General features: G+C 41.3%; 1 protein-coding gene across 1 annotated transcript in view; it reads left to right on the forward strand.

Moving 5' to 3' along the window:
- Positions 1-20,171, forward strand: part of MYO1H (myosin IH) — an 89,555-nt gene that overhangs the window by 38,163 nt on the left and 31,221 nt on the right. The window contains exons 2-5 of the mRNA XM_043901564.1: positions 13,290-13,451; positions 14,219-14,334; positions 16,447-16,645; positions 18,508-18,588. Of these exons, the coding sequence (XP_043757499.1) occupies positions 13,326-13,451; positions 14,219-14,334; positions 16,447-16,645; positions 18,508-18,588 (522 nt within the window). The 5' untranslated portion in view covers positions 13,290-13,325. The remainder of the gene's footprint in view (positions 1-13,289; positions 13,452-14,218; positions 14,335-16,446; positions 16,646-18,507; positions 18,589-20,171) is intronic.

Here is a 20,171-nt window from a genome sequence, read left to right on the forward strand (position 1 = left end):
CTGCTGCCCTACATTCTTTATCTTGAGAGGAAACACAATTAAGATATGTTTTCAAAAGGTTTTTAATTGTGGGCTATAACCCACACACTGAAAAATACATAAATAAAGTGCGTGCATGTGCCCTCAGTCACTCAGTCATGTTTTTACTTTTTGCCACCCCGTGGACTGTAGCCCTCCAGGCTATTCTGTCCATGGGATTTCTCAGGCAAGAATACTGAAGTGGGTTGCCATTTTCTTCTGCAGGTGATGGTCTCGACCCAGGGGTCGAACCCACCTCTCTTGCGTCTCCTGCATTGGCAGGTGAATTCTTTACCACTTCACCACCTGGGACCCCCCCTGGATTTTCATGACTTAGAAAAAAAAAAATCATTACTACACTTTTCAAAGAAATCAGTGGATTTCACAAAGTGGAAGCATCTAGATGATTTTAAGTGGTACAGAGATGGCATAGTTGTGTGTTCATTCAAATTGGAGAAAAGAACTAGCAACCTAATACATCACTGTTCAGATCGTACACCCGGGAACAAGCCAAAAGGCCTTGTTGTGCATCTTGAAAAAGGCAGGACTTGGACACGGCAAAAGTCTCCGCTGAAACGTGGACTGACCAGATTCATTCATGATTGTCTTTTGTATGGAGCCGACTGCTTCTGGTTTAAGTTTGGAAAGAGAAAACAGACCCAAAGGCGTTTACTTTTTAGCCACCAAAGGCGTTGTAATCCTGTCAGCAAAAAATGAGAGCTTTTACCCACAAGCTACAAGTCACCAAGCAATTGTTGGGGAACCTCCAAGTGTGGCCTTGTTATTTAGTTGATGGAGGGAAGGGACCTAGTGATCGTGAGATTTATCGAAAGGGCCTTTCCCTGCCTCCAACCTAGTTGTTGTTCAGTCGCCCAGGCGTGTCTGACTCTTTGTGACCCGATGGACTGCAACCCAGCAGGTTTCCCTGTCCTTCATCATTTCTCGGAGTTTGCTCAAAAACCTTACGGTTTACAATTTGAGCTCCAGTTTGAGTCAAAAGATCATCCTTATTCTTCTGGATTTATTAAAATTTTATCCACTATGTTATTTTTACCGAACCTAGGTAATGCACAGTGAAGCCAAACAAACCAAAAACCTTGGAGTTTGGAGCAGAGAAAGGTTTATTGCAGGGGCATGCAAGAAGACAGGTGGCTCGTGCCTCCCAATCTCCAAAGTCCTTGAAGGGTTTCAATAAAGCACTTATAAAGGCAAGGTAAGGGAGGGGCGTGGTTAGTTGTTGCAAGCTTCTCAGTGTAGAAATCCTTTGTTTTTTGCAGCTGTCCACGTAAGCCAGGTCTTTTCAGTTCACTTCTTTTCACCAAAACTTCTTAAACCTGTGCCCATTAACCTTAGACACAACAAGTGAGCCGAAAGCAAAGGGATCCATAGAGTTTTTAGCCAAAGTATAACCTATCCAAGTAGGGAAAGGTTTGGAGAAGTTTGGGAGTCCCCTTCTATACCTTTCAAGTCTAACTGCATAGGGATCTTTGAAACAGCCCTGGAACTGACTTTGAGACCATTGTAGCTGGTTCTTTTATTTTGTGGTTGAAGCAGGATGAGCAAATCTACTCAAAGTTCCGATTTCATTGCCACAGAATCAGAAGTTCCAAATGCAGGACAAATCTGTGGTTCTCACTCAGATGCAGATAAACCTCTTCTAACCTGTTATATACAAAAGAGATGAAGCACCGTGGTGGAGCATTGAAACAAACGTGGAGGAGTGCTCGTGTTTGGTGTGTAAGAGGCTCAATTGAGTAGACATAGAAGAGTGAGTTTGGAGTGACAGGTGTGTGTTGAATCCCAGCTGGGTCCCTAACTGGCTGTAAACTTAGTTCTCACTATTATTGGGTTGGCCAAAACATTTGTTTGGGTTTTTCCACAAGATGTTACAGAAAAACTCCAGTGACCTTTCTGGCCAACCCAATATTACTACATCCATTGTTATTTTTATCATCTACTACTTCTGGAGGACAAACTACTATTTATTTGGTGCTACCTCATATCCTTACATAAAATCTGTTAAAGAAATATTATGACCTCACATTATATGGTAGCAATCTGTTGAGAAGAGTCTGTACCTCTGTAGAGTTCCATTGTGTTGCGTTACCTGTTTCCTTATTGATGAATATTTGAATTTTATCTTTGTGAGGTCATATATAATAGAATAAATCTCTATAAGTGAAATTATTACATAAAAGAATGTGTACTTGATTTTTAAAATACATTATCAAATTACATTTCATAGATGTTCTACAATATACGTGTCCTTTCACCTATAATAGATGCAAGTAACTCTTTGCCACACTCTCATGAAGACTGTTCTCAAGCTTTACCTATCAGACTGCCAAAAATGAGAAATGATATTTTAGTGGTATTTCAATATATTCTAACAGCATTTCTCTTTGGAATGAAGTTGAGTATCTTTCTCTAATGTTTAAAAGACAAATTTTCATATTCTTTTCTGTGAATTGTTTATATCCCTTTCCCACTTTTGATGTGATGCATGTTGAGGGGTGTTGAACTTTTTCTTATTGATTTATGGAAACTCTTTATATATTAAGGAAATGAGTCATTTGTCTGAGATGTGAATTGCAATTTTTTTCCCCCAAAATTGTTTTTATCTTTTGACTCTGCTTATGATGCTCTTCCTAGCCTAAAATTTTTCTTTGTAGTTGAATTGATCAGTATTTTCTTCTGTGGTTTCTGAATTTTGTATCATACTTAAAAAGGCATTCCTCCCTTCACCTGTATTTTCTTCTACCATTTTATTTTATAATTTTCTTTTTTGATGTTTCAATCTTTGATCCTTCTGGAATTTGTTTTGGCTTCTGTTGTTTTTGATAAATGTAATTATCAAGAAAGTTGAACTTTATCAAGTGTCATTTCAGAATCCATGAGATGTGTAGTTTTTCATTCTTGATCAACTGATACTATAAGTCTATTATTAACAGATTTTCTAATATGTCTTCCTGGAATAAATCCCACTTGGTCACATTTTACTATCCCTTTTTTGTTATATTGAATTCTGTTTACTAATTGAGGAATTTGGTATTGTTATACCTATAAGAGGTTGGCCTAGTTTTTTTTAGTATTTTTATTACAAAATATCATACATGAAGAAGAACATGTATGTACAATCTAAGGAATAATAACTATATGTTTTTACCCAGTGTTAGATAAGTACAATCCTTTGTTTTCCCAGTAGTTGGATCACTTGTGAATGTATCCTCAGGCAACATATTGCTTGATTTTGCTTGTTTGGGACCTTGGTTAAAATAGAAAGAAACTACATATATATGTGTGTATATTCTTATGTATTTTGCTTTTCTTTGAACAATGCTGTTTATTTGAAATCAAGCCATGTTGATGAGCCTAATTGTCCTTCATTTACTTTCACAGCTCTATAAAACATAATAGTTGAATTAAACATCTTTGAATCTCCTTATCCAGGATCTGACATATATTTCCATTTCTTGAAGTCTTGTTTTATATCCTTCTGGAATGTGTGAAAAAGAGCATGGATGGTTTAGATTTGAATCTAGACTGTTTAGATTTGAATCTCTGTCAACTCTACTATCCTTGTGGCAAGTTATTTAAACTCTCTGAACCTCAGTTTTCACATCTGAAAAATGGGAGTAAAATATCTATTACCTTATAGGTTGTTGAAAGGTTTCAAATGAATCTATATATGAAAAGTACTTAAGGCAGTGCATGGTGCTCTGTAAAGCTCTGAATAACTGTCTGATGTGATTATAGCATTATGTGGTAGTGATAGCAATGTATTTTATTATTGTTAGAACTTGAAGTTTTTCCCTGTTCTGAGGCTTTCCCTGGTGGCTCAGATGATAAAGGATCCACCTGCAATTCGAGAGACCTGGGTTCGATCCCTGGGTTGGGAAGATCCCCTGGAGAAGAAAATGGCAACCCACTCCAGTATTCTTGCCTGGAGAATCTCCATGAACAGAGGAGCCTGGTGGGCTGCAGCCAATGGGTTCGAAAAAGAGTTGGACATGACTGAACAACTAAGCCTGTCATAGCTTGTTACAAATACTGCTGCTGCATGCTTCTCATGTTTGTCCCTCACTGCACATAAACAAGAAGAATGAAGATGCCTGCTTACAGGGCATGTGTCCTCAACTTTTACTAGGCTGTGCTGAATTGTTTTCTAAGGCAGCTATACCAGTTTACACTCCTGTCCACAGAGTTTGAGAATTTCTCTCGCTTGACATTTTGCTATCCTATGAAGTTTTAAAATTTTTACCAATGTGTTAAGTATGCAATTGTATTCCACTGGGGTAAAAATTTGCATTTAAAACATTTTTATTGGCCATTTTATTCTTCAACAAAATGCCTGTTAGTCATTAAGTCAGTTGGGTTTTGTTTTTTTTTTTTTAATTCATCCCTAAATTCTCTTTGTGTATGTGTGTGCTAGTCACTCAGTCACGTTGGACTCTTTGCAACCCTGTGGACCTGTAAGGCTCCTCTGTCCATGGAATTCTCCAGGCAAGAATACTGGAGTGGGTTGCCACGCCCTCCTCTAGGGGATCTTCCCAAACCAGGTGTCAAATGAGGGTCTCCTGCATTGCAGGCAGATTCTGTACCGTCTGAACCCACTAGGGAAGCCCCAAATTCTCTTTATGTATTATTTTTTCACTCTGTACCTTTTCTTTTCACTTTCTAAATATCTTTTGATAAGCAAAAGCTCAGTTTTCATATAGTCAAGATTGCATGTTATTCTCTTTATGGTTGAATTTCCCTGCTGGCTCAGATGGTAAAGAGTCTGCCTGAAATGCAGGAAACCCAGGTTTGATCCATGGGTCAGGAAGATCTCCTGGAGAAGGAAATGGCAACCCACTCCAGTATGCTTGCCTGGAGAATCCCATGGACAGAAGATCTTGGCGAGCCCCAGTCCATGGGGTCACAAAGAGTCAGACACGACTGAGCTGCTAACACTTCACTTCACTTCCCTTTATGACTGATATTCTTTTGTATAAATTATGAAGAAACTTTTCCCTACCCCATGGTCATGAAGAGAACTTTTACATTTGTTTCTAAAACTTTATAGTTTTGCCTTTCACATTTAGATCTTGATTTTGTGACAGTTTTGAAATTTAATTCACATACCATTCAGGAAATTCACCCTCTGAAGTACACACTCAAGTTTGTTGGTATATTCAGAGTTGTGCAACCATCACCAAAATCAATTTTAAAACACTGTCATCACATTAAAAGGAGACCTTAACAGGGTTCCCTGGCAGTCGAGTGGTTAAGACTCCATCCTTTCAGTACAGAGGGCATGGGTTTGATCCTAGTCCATGCTGAGCAGCCAAAAATAAAGAAATAAAATACATATTAAAAGAAAAAGAAACCTTTTATCCTATAGCAGTTACATCTCATTTTCTCTCAACTCCCCTGCCCTTGGTAACCACTAATTACCTTTCCATTGCTATAGATTTGGCTATTCTGGACATTTCATATAAATGGAATCATATATGTGATCTGTTGTGACTGGCTTCTTCCACTTAGCATGGTGTTTTCAAAGTTGATCCATATATGTATCTGTACTTCATTCCTTTCTTTTTTTAAGATATTGTTTTTAAAAATATTTATTTATTTTTGGCTGTGTCATGTCTTAGTTGTGACATGCAGGATCTTTCATTGAGGTGTGCGGACTTTGTAGCCCCATGGCTTGTGAGTTTTTGATTCCCCGACCAAGATGGGCTTAATTCCCTGACCAGGGATCAAGCATGCATCTCCTGCATTGGAAGGCAGATTCTCTACCTGGCAACCAGGCAAGTCCCACTTCATTCCTTTTAATTGCCAATGGAATATTAATCCCATTGTATAGGTGTACTACATTTTGTTTATTCATTCATCAGTTGATGGACATTTGAGTTGCTTCCACTTTGGGACCATTATGAATAATGCTGCTGTGAACATAATCTATATGAGTTTTTGCTTGGGCATGTTTAATTTCTCTTGGGTATATACCTAAGAGGAGAACTGCTGGGTCATATAGGAAGTCTATATTTAACCTGTTGAGGAACTGCTAGGCTGTTTTCCAAAGTGACTGCATCATTTTATATTCCATCAACAATATCCAAAGATTCTAATTTTTCTGTTTTCTCACCAACACTTGCTATAGTCTAACATTTTGATTGTAGCGATCCTAGTGGGTATGAAGTGATGGCTTATCGTGATTTTGATTTGCATCTTTCTGTTTCATGTCTTTTAATATGTAGATTCTCCTGCAGTGTTCTTAAAAAAATGATGAAGAAACTAGATAGTTTGTCCCATAGAGTTTCCTAGTTTGAATTTAGGTGACTATTGATGGCAGTGGTTTTTTTTTTATTAAAGTGTTTGTCATCCTTTGTTTCCTTTTGAACTAGAAACTAGTTTCCAGACCTGTGCAGCCTAATCACTAGTCACTAGCCACCTGTGGCTATTTAAATCTAAGTTAATTTAAGTCAAAAAGTAAGTTTCTCCATCTCATCATATTTCAGATCCTCAGAGGCCACATATAGCTCACAGCTGTTGTGTTGAACAGTGAAGCTACAGAACATTTTCATCATCTCAGAAAGTTCAATTTTGTTGAAGTGTTGACCTGATCAGATTCAGTGAGGCTTAATCAAGATTAAGCTTTGCATGATTTGAATCCATTGAAATCTGAGATTTGCTTTATGACCTAGGTTGTGGTCAATTTTTATAAATGCTCTGTGTGCAAAGCATATACTGTATGATTGTTGGGTGCAGTATTATACTTATGTTAGCTAATTGTTCTGTCTAGATTTTCTCTGTCCAACTGATTTTTCTGCCATGGTTTTCTGTTAATTTCTGACAGAGGTTAGTTAAGATCTTTTATTATTGGACTTCCTGAATAAACTGTCATACAGTTGACCTTTGAAAAGCATGGGGGGGTTGGGGTACTGACCTTCTGTGTTGTCAAAAATCCATTTATAACTTAGGGTTGATCCTCTGCAGAATCAACCAATCACAGATTCTGTAGTCCTGCTGAAAAGCATTTATTATTAAAAAAAAAAAACTGCATATAAGTGGACCCACAAAGTTCAAACCTGTGTTGTTCAAGGGTCAACTGTATAGTATGTACATACAATGGAGTACTTTGCCACCCTAAAAAGGAATGAGGAATGTCATTATAAACAGCTCTGAAGGGATCTCCTGGATAGATTTCCCGGTGAAAATACTGGTGAAAAAATAGCATTTCAAGTTTGCAAGCATATGCCTAAGAAAGGAGGAAAACAAATCTTCATGTGTATTTGCTTCTATTTAAGAAAAGAAACAATTTTTAGTATTCTAAAGCTTTTGAAATGATTGTTTACAGCAGGAAGAAGGTAACAGGGTAGAAGGGACAAGTATGATAGATAGATCTTTCAATATGCCTTATTTTGTTTTTGGCATCATTAGGTATATTTTACATAATGATAAAATAAAATTTCAAAATCAGTCTCCCCAAATAAAATAATAAAAGTGAACCAAAATATGTATCTCATTGCTGGTATAGATAATCATGTGGAAATCAACTATTTAAAGGGAGCTTAAAGCATAGTAATGTGCCTATAGAAACCCAGTGAAGTACTCTGAAGACAAATAATTTTTTAAATTGTTTAGTTAGTTATTTATTTTTGGCTGCTCTGGGTCTTTGTTGCTCTGCGTGGGCTTTCTCTAGTTGCAGCCAGTGGGAGCTACTCTTCATTGTGGTGCATAGGCTTCTCATTGCAGTGGCTTCTCTTTTCACAGCGCACAGGCTCTAGCGGCACAGGCTTCAGTAGTTGCGATGCATGGGCTTAGTTGCTCCATGGCTGTAGAATCTTCTCCGGCCAGGGATCAAATCTAGGTCCCCTGCATTGGCAGGCAGAATCTTATCCACTGTGCTACCGGGGATGTCCTGAAGACAAATAACTTTTGGACTTCCCTGGCTGTCCAAGACTCTGCACTTCCAATGCAGGAAGCGAGGGTTTGATCCTTGATCAGGGGACTAAGATCCCACATGCCATAGCACAACCAAACAACAACAACAACAACAAACAAACAACAAAAAATAGAGAAGTACCTCTTTAAAAAATATTTCAAATGCTCTTCAGTAATGATGTTGATGATCGTGTTAGTATTGCTGTGTTGAGACTGTTGTGTGACTTGTGGAATAAAGCCAATAAATAATTATGTCACTGAACTGGAATTTTAGATAGGAGAAAGGGGAAGAGATATAAGTAAAGTAAGTTTAAGTACAAACCCCTTAGTTGTATATTTAAATTGATAGAATAAACTCATGTATTTTATTAAAAGAAAATACTTTCTTGGTGTCTCTAATGAAAAGCTTTAGAAACGGTGAGCAACCCAGTGACAGTGAGCACCCCTAGTGTCTGATTGTGGTATCTACCACCTCCCCATTGAAAGCAATCGGAGCTCCTTGGGCAGATTCAAGGTCTAGGTTGGAAATATATAAAATAAACCTAAAAGCAGCTTGACATTTTGATAAGCAAGGAAAGCTATCAAAGACTGTTAAGGTCGTGTCAAAAGGACTCAAGAGCCCACTTAAAAGGTTCCCCCACTGTCCAAAAGTGGGATAATTTTAGCATGTGAAGTGAAAGTCGCTCAGTCGTGTCCAACTTTTTGCGACCCCATGGACTGTACAGTCCATGGAATTCTCCAGGCCAGAATACTGGAGTGGGTAGCCTTTCCCTTCTCCAGGGGATCTTCCCAACCCAGGAATTGAACCCAGGTCTCCCACAATGCAGGTGGATTCTTTACCAACTGAGCTATCAGGGAAGCCAATTTTAGCATCCTGTACCTAGATATCATATTAAAAAGCAGAGACATTACTTTGCCAACAAAGGTCTGTCTAGTCAAGGCTATGGTTTTTCCAGTGGTCATGTATGGATGTGAGATTTGGATTGTGAAGAAGGCTGAGCACCGAAGAATTGATGCTTTTGAACTATGATATTGGAGAAGACTCTTGAGAGTCCCTTGGACTGCAAGGAGATCCAGCCAGTCCATCCTAAATGAGATCAATCCTGGGTGTTCATTGGAAGGACTGATGCTGAAGCTGAAACTCCAATACTTTGGCCACCTCATGCGAAGGGTTGACTCATTGGAAAAGACCGTGATGCTAGGAGGGATTGGGGGCAGGAGGAGAAGGGGACGACAGAGGATGAGATGGCTGGATGGCATCACCGACTCGATGGACATGAGTTTGAGTAAACTCCGGGAGTTGGTGATGGACAGGGAGGCCTGGCGTGCTATGATTCATGGTGTCACAAAGAGTTGGACACGACTGAGTGACTGAACTGAACTGAAGAATAAAATAATTGCCATGAATGAAATATATCAAGTACAGTTAAACCTGCAATCTGATAATGTTAAAAACTCAAATGCTATGGAACCAGCTCCTCATTCTGAAAATAGGCAAAGCAAGCATTTATCCTGCCTTTTTTCTCCCCAAACTGAACCTTGGGGCAACCAAATAGTTGATAAAAAAATTTCTCTTTATAGAAAGATTCCAGCTAATAAAGAAGTGAAAGAGTTGGAATATTACCATTCTTTGCTGTCTCTTAAGAAAATCTGGATTTAGGCATGTGTATTAGAGCACTGACATTTTAAAACATCAGCCAGACCTTATGTACTTCTGTGGAAATACACTGTACTGCCTATAAAATCTTTTTTCCTGGATGATTCAGTCCTGCATCTGATAAGTCTTCTAGATCAAACTAGCAGTTTTCAGAAAATACATGAGAGAGAGAGAAACATGTTACATGACTCCGTAAGAATGCAATCCACAAAATCCAGAATATGGGGGATTCTACAGGGCAAATTGTCAATAAAATCCTATGCTTAAAACTCTTCTTGAAGAATTGGAAGGTTTTGGCAACACAAGCTGGACATCCCTGCCTGGTGTCAACCAGCTAACTTCAAGCAGCGGCTGCACATAGATGGCCATTCACTCGCTAGTCTGAGTGAGTCCCTGCCACCAGCAGCTTGACTCGGCCCCAGTATCTGCCCTGTAGGTAGCAGAGTTTATGATCCCTGCTCTTTGTGTTTGCATAGTAGTATCTCCTAGTTTTATCACCCCAAAGATGGAATTCTTTCTTAAGTATTGCAAAGATCTCTTACTCTTTAATTTTCCTCTTGCCTGGTTGTTTATGGTATTAATGTTTTCTTAACGATAAAGTCTCTTTGGTCAAGATGAAACCCTTCAATTTCTTCATTACCCTTTCTCCTGCTCCAAATTGATTCATCTCTCTGACCATTCTTGTCAATATCATTAGGACCCTCTAGCTTGTCCATGTCCTTCTAAAGATATTTTGAAATAAACTAGATAAAAGAAATCCAGATTTTAGTAGTGAAATACTGCAACAAACGGAACTCCAGGCTGACATGGATGCACTGTGCTTTAGCCATTGCAAGTTAAAATCATTGTCACATTCTTTCATCTCTGAGGTTTTATCAAATCTCTTTGGGCCACGTAAGGCCCAGGGGCTGACTGCTGGACTCACTCCAGTAAGCATGTTGCCACTCCCCTCTCCAGGACTGGAATAAGAAAGGAGTTTGTTAATCTCTGCAACCCTCCACATGCAGAGATCGGACTACTGTGATATTTGTGGGTACAACTCTAGAGATTACTTCAGACTCCAATGAAGAATGAAGAGTATGCATGCTCAGTCATGTCCGACTCTTTGTGACCCCATGGACTGTAGCCCACCAGGCTCCTCTGTCCATGGGATTCTCCAGGCAAGAATCCTGGAGTGGGTTGCCATTTCCTCCTTTAGGGGATCTTCAGACTCCAGCCCACTCCCAGTTTCAGATGGGACTTGTTGACTACTCACCGGCAGATTTCTTTTTTGCTTTGTTATGATCTTGTTTCTAACAATCTAATTATTAATAGTCATGAGGATGGAAGCAAAAACTCACAGAGCTGATATTGTCTCTGGCACTGTTCCAAGAACTTTCCATGGTCCTGTTCAAACCAATAATCCTGTGAAGTAGCTACACTTATGATTCCATTTTACAGACAGGAAGCAGACAAGGGCTTGGAAAGCCTAAGACTTTCCCAGGATTATACTATGCGGGGGGCAACAGAGATGAGATTTGAACCTGACAGACTCATGTTCCAAAGTCTTTGCATCTTTCATCACTATGCTATACTTATAAAATATAAGTATCTTGTAAGACAGAAGGGGACGACAGAGGATGAGATGGTTGGATGGCATCACCGACTCAATGGACATGAGTTTGAGCAAGCTCCGGGAGTTGGTGACGGACAGGGAGGCCTGGTGTGCTGGAGGCCATGGGATCGCAAAGAGTTGGACACGACTGAGCGAAGAACCTGAACTGATACGTCTCTTAATCTGAACAACTGAACTGAACTGATAAGTCTCTTAATCATCTTTTTTTTGGTCAAGCTGAACCCCTTGAATTTCTTTATTACCTTTCCTCCTTCTATACTTATCACTATTCCTCTGTTATTAAAAAAATTTTTAATGGGAATATTTGTAATCTACTAGAATGTGGGTGTACTCAGTCTCTTAGCCATGTCTGCCTCTCTGTGGCCCCATGGACTGTAGCCCACCAGGCTTTTGTGTCCATGGGATTTCCCAGACAAGAATACTGGAGCAGATTACCATTTCCTACTCCAGGGATCCTCCCAAAATAATTTGATCTAAATGCATCATTTTTATCCTTTGATTACTCCTTATTACTGTGATTACGCCGTCTCGCTTCATTTAGCTTGTGTAGGGAGACACCTGGTGGTGATCCAGTTTTTTTAAAACTTATTATGGAAAATTTCACATACACACACTGGCGTGCTGCAGTCCATGGGGTCACAGAGAGTCAGGGACACGACTGGACAACAACAACATACACAAAAGAGAATAATAAATCCCTTCTATACCCATCACCCAGCTTCAACAATTATGACCACTCTGCCATTCTGTTATCATCTTCACCTCCATCCACTCCCCGGTCCTCCACTCCCCATTTGATTATTTTTATGGTTCTTTTCAAAACAGAATTTATATGTATCAAAATGCACAACACTGTAGCTATTTATCTTGACAAATAGATACACCCATGTAACTCCGTAGCTGCACCAAGTTAGAGGATGTTTCCATCACTCCAGAGGTGTCCTCGCCCAGGCAATCCCCCATAACCAGGCAACAGTTGTGATTTTCACTGTAGATTAGTTTTGCTTGTCTCAGAATGTCATATAAATGGAATCATACAGCATGCAGTCTTTTGTGTCTGAGTTCTTTCCCTCGGCATAACGTCTGTGTCTTTGTACACACCTGTCGTTTCTCTTTTACTGCTGTACCCATTCTATTGTATAGATGTTCCACTTCCGTTCTCTGGCTGATGGGAACTTGGATTGTTTCCAGTTTGGGGCCATCGTGAATAAACTTGATGTAAACCTTCATGTTCCAGTCTTTTTGTGGACCTATGTCTACATTCCTCTTGTGTAAATACTTTGGAATGGAATTGCTGCCATCAAAGGGTAGAGGCTTGGTTAACTTCATTAGAAACTGCCAGACCTTTCCCCAGTGATTCGACCAGTTGGTCTTCCTGCCAGCAATGTATGAAAATTCGATCGTTTTACATCCTCAAGAATATTCAATGTTGTCTTTTTCATTTGAACTCTTCTGGTGGCACCTCATTGTGATTCTAAGGGTGCATTTCTCTGATGACTAATGATGTTGAGGACTTCTATGTGCTTATTGACCGTCTGTCTATCTTCATTTGTGAAGCATCCATTCAAGTCTTTTGCCTAGTTTCTGTTAAGTCTGAGTTTTGGGGTGTTTTTTTTTCTTTTAACCGAGCTGAGTATTTTACTCTAGATACAAGTTCTTTGCAGGTATATAATTCATGAACATTTTTTTGCCAGCTTGTGGCTGGCTGATTTATTTCTTAACAGTGTCTTCTGATGGGAAGGTTGGTGTTTGATGAAGTCTAAAGGGCATGATAATAGCACATCATAGGGTTGGAATGAGGATCAATAAAGATAGTACATGTCAAACGGTTAGTGTCATGCTGAAGCTGTGAATGCTGAGTCCCTGGCAGCAGCTGCTGGTGCTATAGTTACTGCTTTTACTATCATTACTTGTATCCCTAACCAGATCATAAATGCTTAATGAAGAAAGCATAATGTAATCTCTGCTCTCAGCTATCCCCAGGGTCTAGGATCTTGCTATTTCCATACTAGACATGCGATAAAAATGACATGATAAGTGAGTTGCTGAGCAAGGTTGTGTTTTCCATAGAAAGAAGAAGTGAGACGCAAGCACATCCGTCTGCACATGGAAGGCACGCTGACCGCCCGGGACAAGGTCGGGGTGCAGGATTTTGTGCTGCTGGACGCGTACACCAGTGAATCTGCTTTCCTGGACAACCTCCGCAAGCGTTTCAGCGAGAATCTCATCTATGTAACGTAACTCATTTCTCAGCTGTTTTTCCTCAAGTGGTGGTTCCCTTACGGTCTTTGGTCTTTAAAAAAAAATTATTTAATTTGTTTAGCTGCACTGGATGTTAGTTACAGCATGTAGGATCTAGCTCCTTGACCAGGGATCAAACCTGGGCCCCCTGCATGGGGAGGGCGGAGTCGTAGCCCCTGGACCCCCAGGGAAGTCCCCCGGTCTCTAGTCCTAATGGTTGTGAACAGTATCACTCTAGGTTAACCATCAGAGGGGGCATGCCCAGGGACCACTGTCAGATGCCCTGTGATCCTTCATATTAAGACCTTTCTAGCTGCCTGTGCTGGAGACCCAACTAAAATCAGTCTAAGCCCTAAGAGAGAATCTGTCAACCTATGTAACTTCAGGGTCCAGAAGTAGATCCCTAGGGTCTAGGATGATGTCTTGAGGACTCTTTCCCATCCCTCTGCTTTCTTTTGCATCAGTTTCCTTCTGCAGCAGCCTCTCTGCACAGTGGCAAGGTGGCTGCCAGCAGAACCAGGCCTTTCTTAACACACTAAGCGGAGCAGTCTCGATCGCTTGGTTGTTAGTCTGTCCGCCCATGCCAGCTAGGTTTCCTGACAGTGGAGACATCTCCCCCCACCAACACAACCTGACTTATTTATTGTGTTGTATCCCCAGTACTGAAGGGGCACATGGGGATGGTGCACATGATGGTCTTTGGCCAGAGCCATTTGCACCCTGGAATTCCTCACTAGTGCTTTGGTCTGTCCCTCTAGACATATATTGGGACCCTCCTTGTGTCTGTGAACCCATACCAGGAGCTGGGAATCTATACTCTGAGCCAGATGGAACTTTACCAAGGGGTCAGCTTCTTTGAACTGCCGCCACATGTGTAAGTAGCTCCCACGGAATCAGCAATAGAAGTATTTTTCTCTTTCTGCCTCTCTTTCTCCCCTCTCTCTCCCTTCACCACATATGTCCACCTATTACCCACCCACCTACCTATCCATCCATCCACCCATCCATCATCCACCCCATTCATCCATCCATCCATCCACTTGTCCATCCATCCACTATCCATCCATCCACCTATCCATCCATCCACTTGTCTACTCATCCATCCATTCACCCACACACACACCCATCCACCCCTTCATCCATCCATTCATCCATCCACCCATTATCTATCTAACTATCCATCTATCCACCCACACACTCACCAACATACCCACCCACCTATCCATCCATCCATCCACTAGTCTATGCATCCACCCATTCACCTACACATCCACCCACCCACCCATCCATCCATCCATCATCCACCCCATTCATCCATCTATCTATTGATCTATTCATCCACTTGTCTACTCATCCATCCATCCACCCACACACCCATCCACCCATCCGTCATCCACTCCATTCATCCATCCATCTACCTATCTACCCACCCACCCAACCTACCCATCCATCCATCCACCCACTCATCTATCCATTCATATACCCATCCATCTACATTCTTGTTGCATGCTCATTAGGTTCTGTACCTCACTTAAATTACTCCCTTCTTCTGAAATAAGTCTTTCAACACAATAGAAAACATCAGCAGATCATTATCAGATCTCGTTTTAATTGTGATGAAAAGTGGAATCTTTGAATGACTGCTACCTCTAGAGTTACCTTCTCTGGGAAGTGGGTTGCTATAGTGCCACCTACTGGCGGTTGACTATCATGGCCGCTGAGAAGAAGGCCGGTGACTAGGAACTTACCAGGACTGGCGATCCGGAAGAAAAGCAATATTCTGCCTGGTCTGTATGTGACTTTGGGGCTTTGGTGAATTTCCCTCTTCTCCTCCTTGGTTGACTTTTGGGCTATTCAGGTCTTGCTTCCTTTTTCTTGGTGATTCACCTATTCCCCTCCCAAGGCATTTATAAATCTTTCTGCCTCACCACCAGTAGCGATTACAGAAAAATACTCAGCTTTCAAACGGCCACATCCTACGAGTATACCCTGGGAAACCTTCATGCTTCAGTTTCTGATCTTGTAGATAAAGCCTTTATAATAGTATCTGATATTGTATCTAAAGCCTCTATAATAGTGCCCTAAGCTCTGTTTTTAAAACAGAAGTTTTAAATTTTTTTTTTGTTTCCTATCTCTATATATTTAGTATTTTAGGCTTTGAAGGAAAAAAATGAGCTCTTATATCTGTTGTATTATTTAATATTTAGACAAGATATTATTTCCACCTACATTTAATAGAACATCTCTTGGTGATGTAATTTAGTACATAGATTATTCTTATAAGAAATGTTGATTCATTTTTTTTAATTGGTAAATTCTGAAAAACTTTTTTATTCCTGCCCCAAGTCTTCACTTTAACTTTTCTACTATTAGAGTTTGAGGGTTTCCCTGGTGGCTCAGATGGTAAAGAATCCACCTGCAATGCAGGAGACCCAGATTCCATTCCTGGGTCGGTAAGATCCCCTGGAGAAGGGAATGGCTACCCACTCCAGTATTCTTGCCTGGAGAATCCCATGGACAGAGGAGCCTGGCAGGCTGCAGTCCATGGAGTTGCAAAGAGTCGGACATGATCGGGTGACTAATACACATTAGCAGTTTGCTATCTAGTGGGTAATGGTGAAGGTTTGCCAGCTCTCTGAGCTAGGTGCCTAGTACCACCGTCTGGATGTGGCTTCCGAGAGGCCAGGTAGTTTGTCCTTCTGCTCTGATAGGCATCAGAGCCAAGGGAAGTAGTGTTATAGTCACTTACACGCCTTCTTAAAAAAAAAAAAAAGATTTGTTTGCCTGCACTGGTCTTTATTGCAGCAACATGGGATCTTTAGTTGCAGCCTATGAACTGTTAGTTGTGGCGTGTGGGATCTAGTTCCCTGGCCAAGGATCAAACCCAGGCCCCCTGCATCAAACCCAGACTCTGCCTCAGAGTCTTAGCCACTGGGCCGCCAGGGAAGGCCCTACTCCTGCCGTTTCTGTCTCACTCCTTCTCCAGCTATGCCATAGCTGACAATGCTTACCGCATGATGTGCTCGGAGCTAAATAACCACTTCATCCTCATTTCTGGAGAGAGCGGGGCAGGAAAAACAGAGGCCTCCAAGAAGATCCTCCAGTATTTTGCAGTGACCTGCCCAATGACCGAGTCACTGCAGAGAGCCCGTGACAGACTGCTGTTCTCCAACCCAGTGTTGGAGGTAAGTGATCTCTAAGGACCTAGAAAGGGGAGTTCCAGGGAAGTCACTAAGGAAGAAGAGCCTCTGCTTGGGTGGGTCGGTCAAAATGGGCAGGTCTGGGAGTTAAGAAGAGAACAGATCACATGGGCAGTACAATCGGTTCCTTACATACGAACAGACTGCATTCTGATAGAGCGTTCGTTAAGTCCAATTTGTTTATAAGTCCAACAAAGTTAGCCAAGTACCCAACTAACACAATCAGCTATACAGTACTGTGCTGTAACAGGCTTATAATGCTTTTCACACAAATAATACATAAAAAAGTAAACATTTTTAGTCTTATAGTACAGCACCTTGGAAAGTGCAGTGGTGTGGTATGCATCCAGGGGCTGACATCGAGTGAACAGGCAGGAAGAGTGACTGCCTGGTAGGGGGAGAGGAGGTGGGACATGGCAGGCTGCATGTGACACGTGAACTAACTTACATGACTGGACATGCAAATGCATGTTTGCATCTTTGAAAGCTCACACCTCGAAGGTTCATATATAGGGGACTTACTATACTACTAATATATAGTTAATTGTGTTAATTGGGTACCTAGGCTAACTTTGCTGGGCTTACAAACATGCTTTCAGAACAGAACTTGTTTGTATGTAGGGGACCTACTGTATCGTGGTGAAGGGTGGGACCTTGAAGTCCAGCAGGCATGGAGACTAATCCCAGGACGATCACGTACCAGCAAGCTTCTGCATATCATTCATATCCTGGAGCCAGTTCCCCATCTGGAAAGTGGATCTACTCATAGTACCTGCCTCTTAGGAGCTTTTGAGGATTAAACAATATGAATGCATAAAAAACAAGATGAATACAAAAAAAAAAAATGTGATTCTCTCGTAGCTCAGTCAGTAAAGAATCCGACTGCAGTGCAGGAGACCCAGGTTCGATCCCTGGGTCAGGAAGATCCAATGAAGAAGGGAATGGCAACCCACTCCAGTATTCTTGCCTGGAGAATTCCATGGACAGAGGAGCCTGGAGGGCTACAGTCCACGGGGTCGCAAGAGTCGGACACGACTTAGTTACTAAACCACCATGCATAAAAAGCACACAGCAGAATTAGTGAGCACTAAAATAATACTGTATTATTCATTAATATTTTTATTGATTAAAATAGTCTTGATTATTATTTTTACTACTGCAATTCTCTGACCTGTTGGATGATTTTGAGTATGTTATTTTCTCCTGCGTTTTTGTTGCTCTTTGTGTAAAAGGCATTTATGGTTGAAGGGATTTTCCCAGTAGACCTTTGGGCTGAACAGTTTGCATCTATACTAAAGGAAGATGTCTGCTGATGGGGGCCAGCAGTGATGCCTTCTAGAACAGCCAGGGCCTAGGGTCCTATCTAGCTCTCCTTGCATGCGTGCTGGGTCACTGCAGTCATGTCCAACTCTTTGCAACCCACCAGTCTCCTCTGTCCATGGGATTCTCCAGGCAAGAATACTGGAGTGGGTTGCCGTGTCCTCCTCCAGAGGATCTTCTAGACTTAGGGACCGAACCTGCATCTCCTGCGACTCCTGCTTTGCAGGCAGATTCTTTACCACTGAGCCACCTGGGAAGCCCCAGCCTCTCCTTCAGCCCTTTCTAATCTACTCCTAGAGTGGATTCTAGAGGGAAGATGTTTTTCCTTTCTTTTCTCTGGGTCCAACCCCAATATTTGGCATCAAATGCTCTGTAAATAGTGATTTCTTCTTAGCAGATAAAAGTGTGGCTTCCATTCCTGGCTCCCCCTTCTCTCCTCCAACGAGGTCAAGAATTCTATGAACAGGAGAGCTTCAATGTCAACGAATGACAGATGGGTTCCGTGTCCCCTCCCTTTGTATTCCAAGGCTTTTGGAAACGCCAAAACACTCCGGAATGACAACTCCAGCAGATTTGGAAAATACATGGACATACAGTTTGACTTTAAGGTACACTGACGTTCCTATTACTGCTTCCTGGGGACCCCTTAACTTGAGAGCAACAGAAAGTCAACTCAAGGCACCTTAAGAGAGCAAGGGTTTTCTTCTCGGCTCAAATAGTTGAAAAGTCTAGGGTTAGCAATAGTTCTAGGAAATGCCAATGAAGACCATAATGACTTAGCATATTAGTGTGTGGGCAAAAATGAAGTGATACCAGGTGTTGGCAAAGATGTGAATCATGAGGAATTCCAACACATAGCTGGTGCAAGGGGTGTATGTTGGTCAAACCCATTTGGAAAAGAGTGTATCATCTTGGGGTACTGAAATCACATAATCTAAGGTGGAGCCATTCCACTCCTGGAAATATTCCTGCAGACGTGTAAGCATGGCCTCAACAGCACTGCTCATTAAGGTAAAGGGACTGGAAAGAACCAACACATCCGGCCAGGACTGAATGCCCGTCAACAGGAGAAGGGCCCAATTGTGGGATGCTCACACGATGAGGCGTTTTACGGCAGCGAGAGCATGTCAACACCAGCTGCATGCAACCTAGACAGGTCATGAGAATGTACGAGGTGTCAGCGAGATGCCATTTCTTACAAAGCTTGAAAACATTCCAGAGTAAATAATCTATTTACTTAGGCATACGTGATTATATGACATGAGTTGGCAAACTTACATGGATAGGGTCAGATAGTAAATATTTTAGGCTTTGTGGACGGTACAGCCTCTGTCCCAACGACTCAGCTCCACTGTTGTAGCATGAAAGTAGCCAGAGAAGATATAAAACGTATTGTACAGAGTTTAAATGGGGGCTCATGCAAGTAGGAGGGGTAGGCAGAGTTCTCAGGGACATATAATTCCAAGTGACTCCTTAGGCTAGAGAACAGTAGCTGGCTGAGCGTTTAGTACAGTGATGAAGACAGACTGATTAAGGATTTCCCAGAGGCTGAAACATGGGTTTCTGGTCATGCATGCGCGGACTTTGAAAAAATTTTAATAGCATACATATTTTTAAGCTTTTTTTAGCATCCAACACATACTAAAATGGACACAGCTCATGGCCACAGCTCAATAAATTTTTCCATTTGAATCTACCTGTGTAACCACCACTCATCTTGAGATATTGACATTTCCAACACCTTGAAATTTCTCCTACCCATCTCTGACAAATATCTGCCCCCTGCTTCCCAAAAGTTGTCACTGTTCTGGCATCTATAATCACAGATTCATTTTGCTGGTTCTTGAGCTTCAGAAAAAATGGAATTATATAGTTGTTCTATTTCATGTTTGGCCTCTCTGAATCAGCATGTCTTGTTGAGATTCAACTGTGTTGCTGCATGGAGTTGTTCATTTTTTGATTGCTCAACTTTTATCACTGTTTATCCGTTCTCCTGTGATGGACATTTGGGTTGTTTCCAGTCTGGGGCTAGCTATTGCAAGCAGCGCTCTGAACATTCTTGTACCTCTTTCAGTAGATATAAGCACTCATTTATGCTGGGTGTATACCCAGAAGTTGCATTGCTGGATTCTTACCAGCAATGTTATAACTGAGAGTTCCAGTTTTTCCACGCTCTTGCCAACATTTGGTA

The sequence above is a fragment of the Cervus elaphus genome, chromosome 5 (genome assembly GCF_910594005.1).
Source record: "Cervus elaphus chromosome 5, mCerEla1.1, whole genome shotgun sequence".
Taxonomy (NCBI): domain Eukaryota; kingdom Metazoa; phylum Chordata; class Mammalia; order Artiodactyla; family Cervidae; genus Cervus; species Cervus elaphus.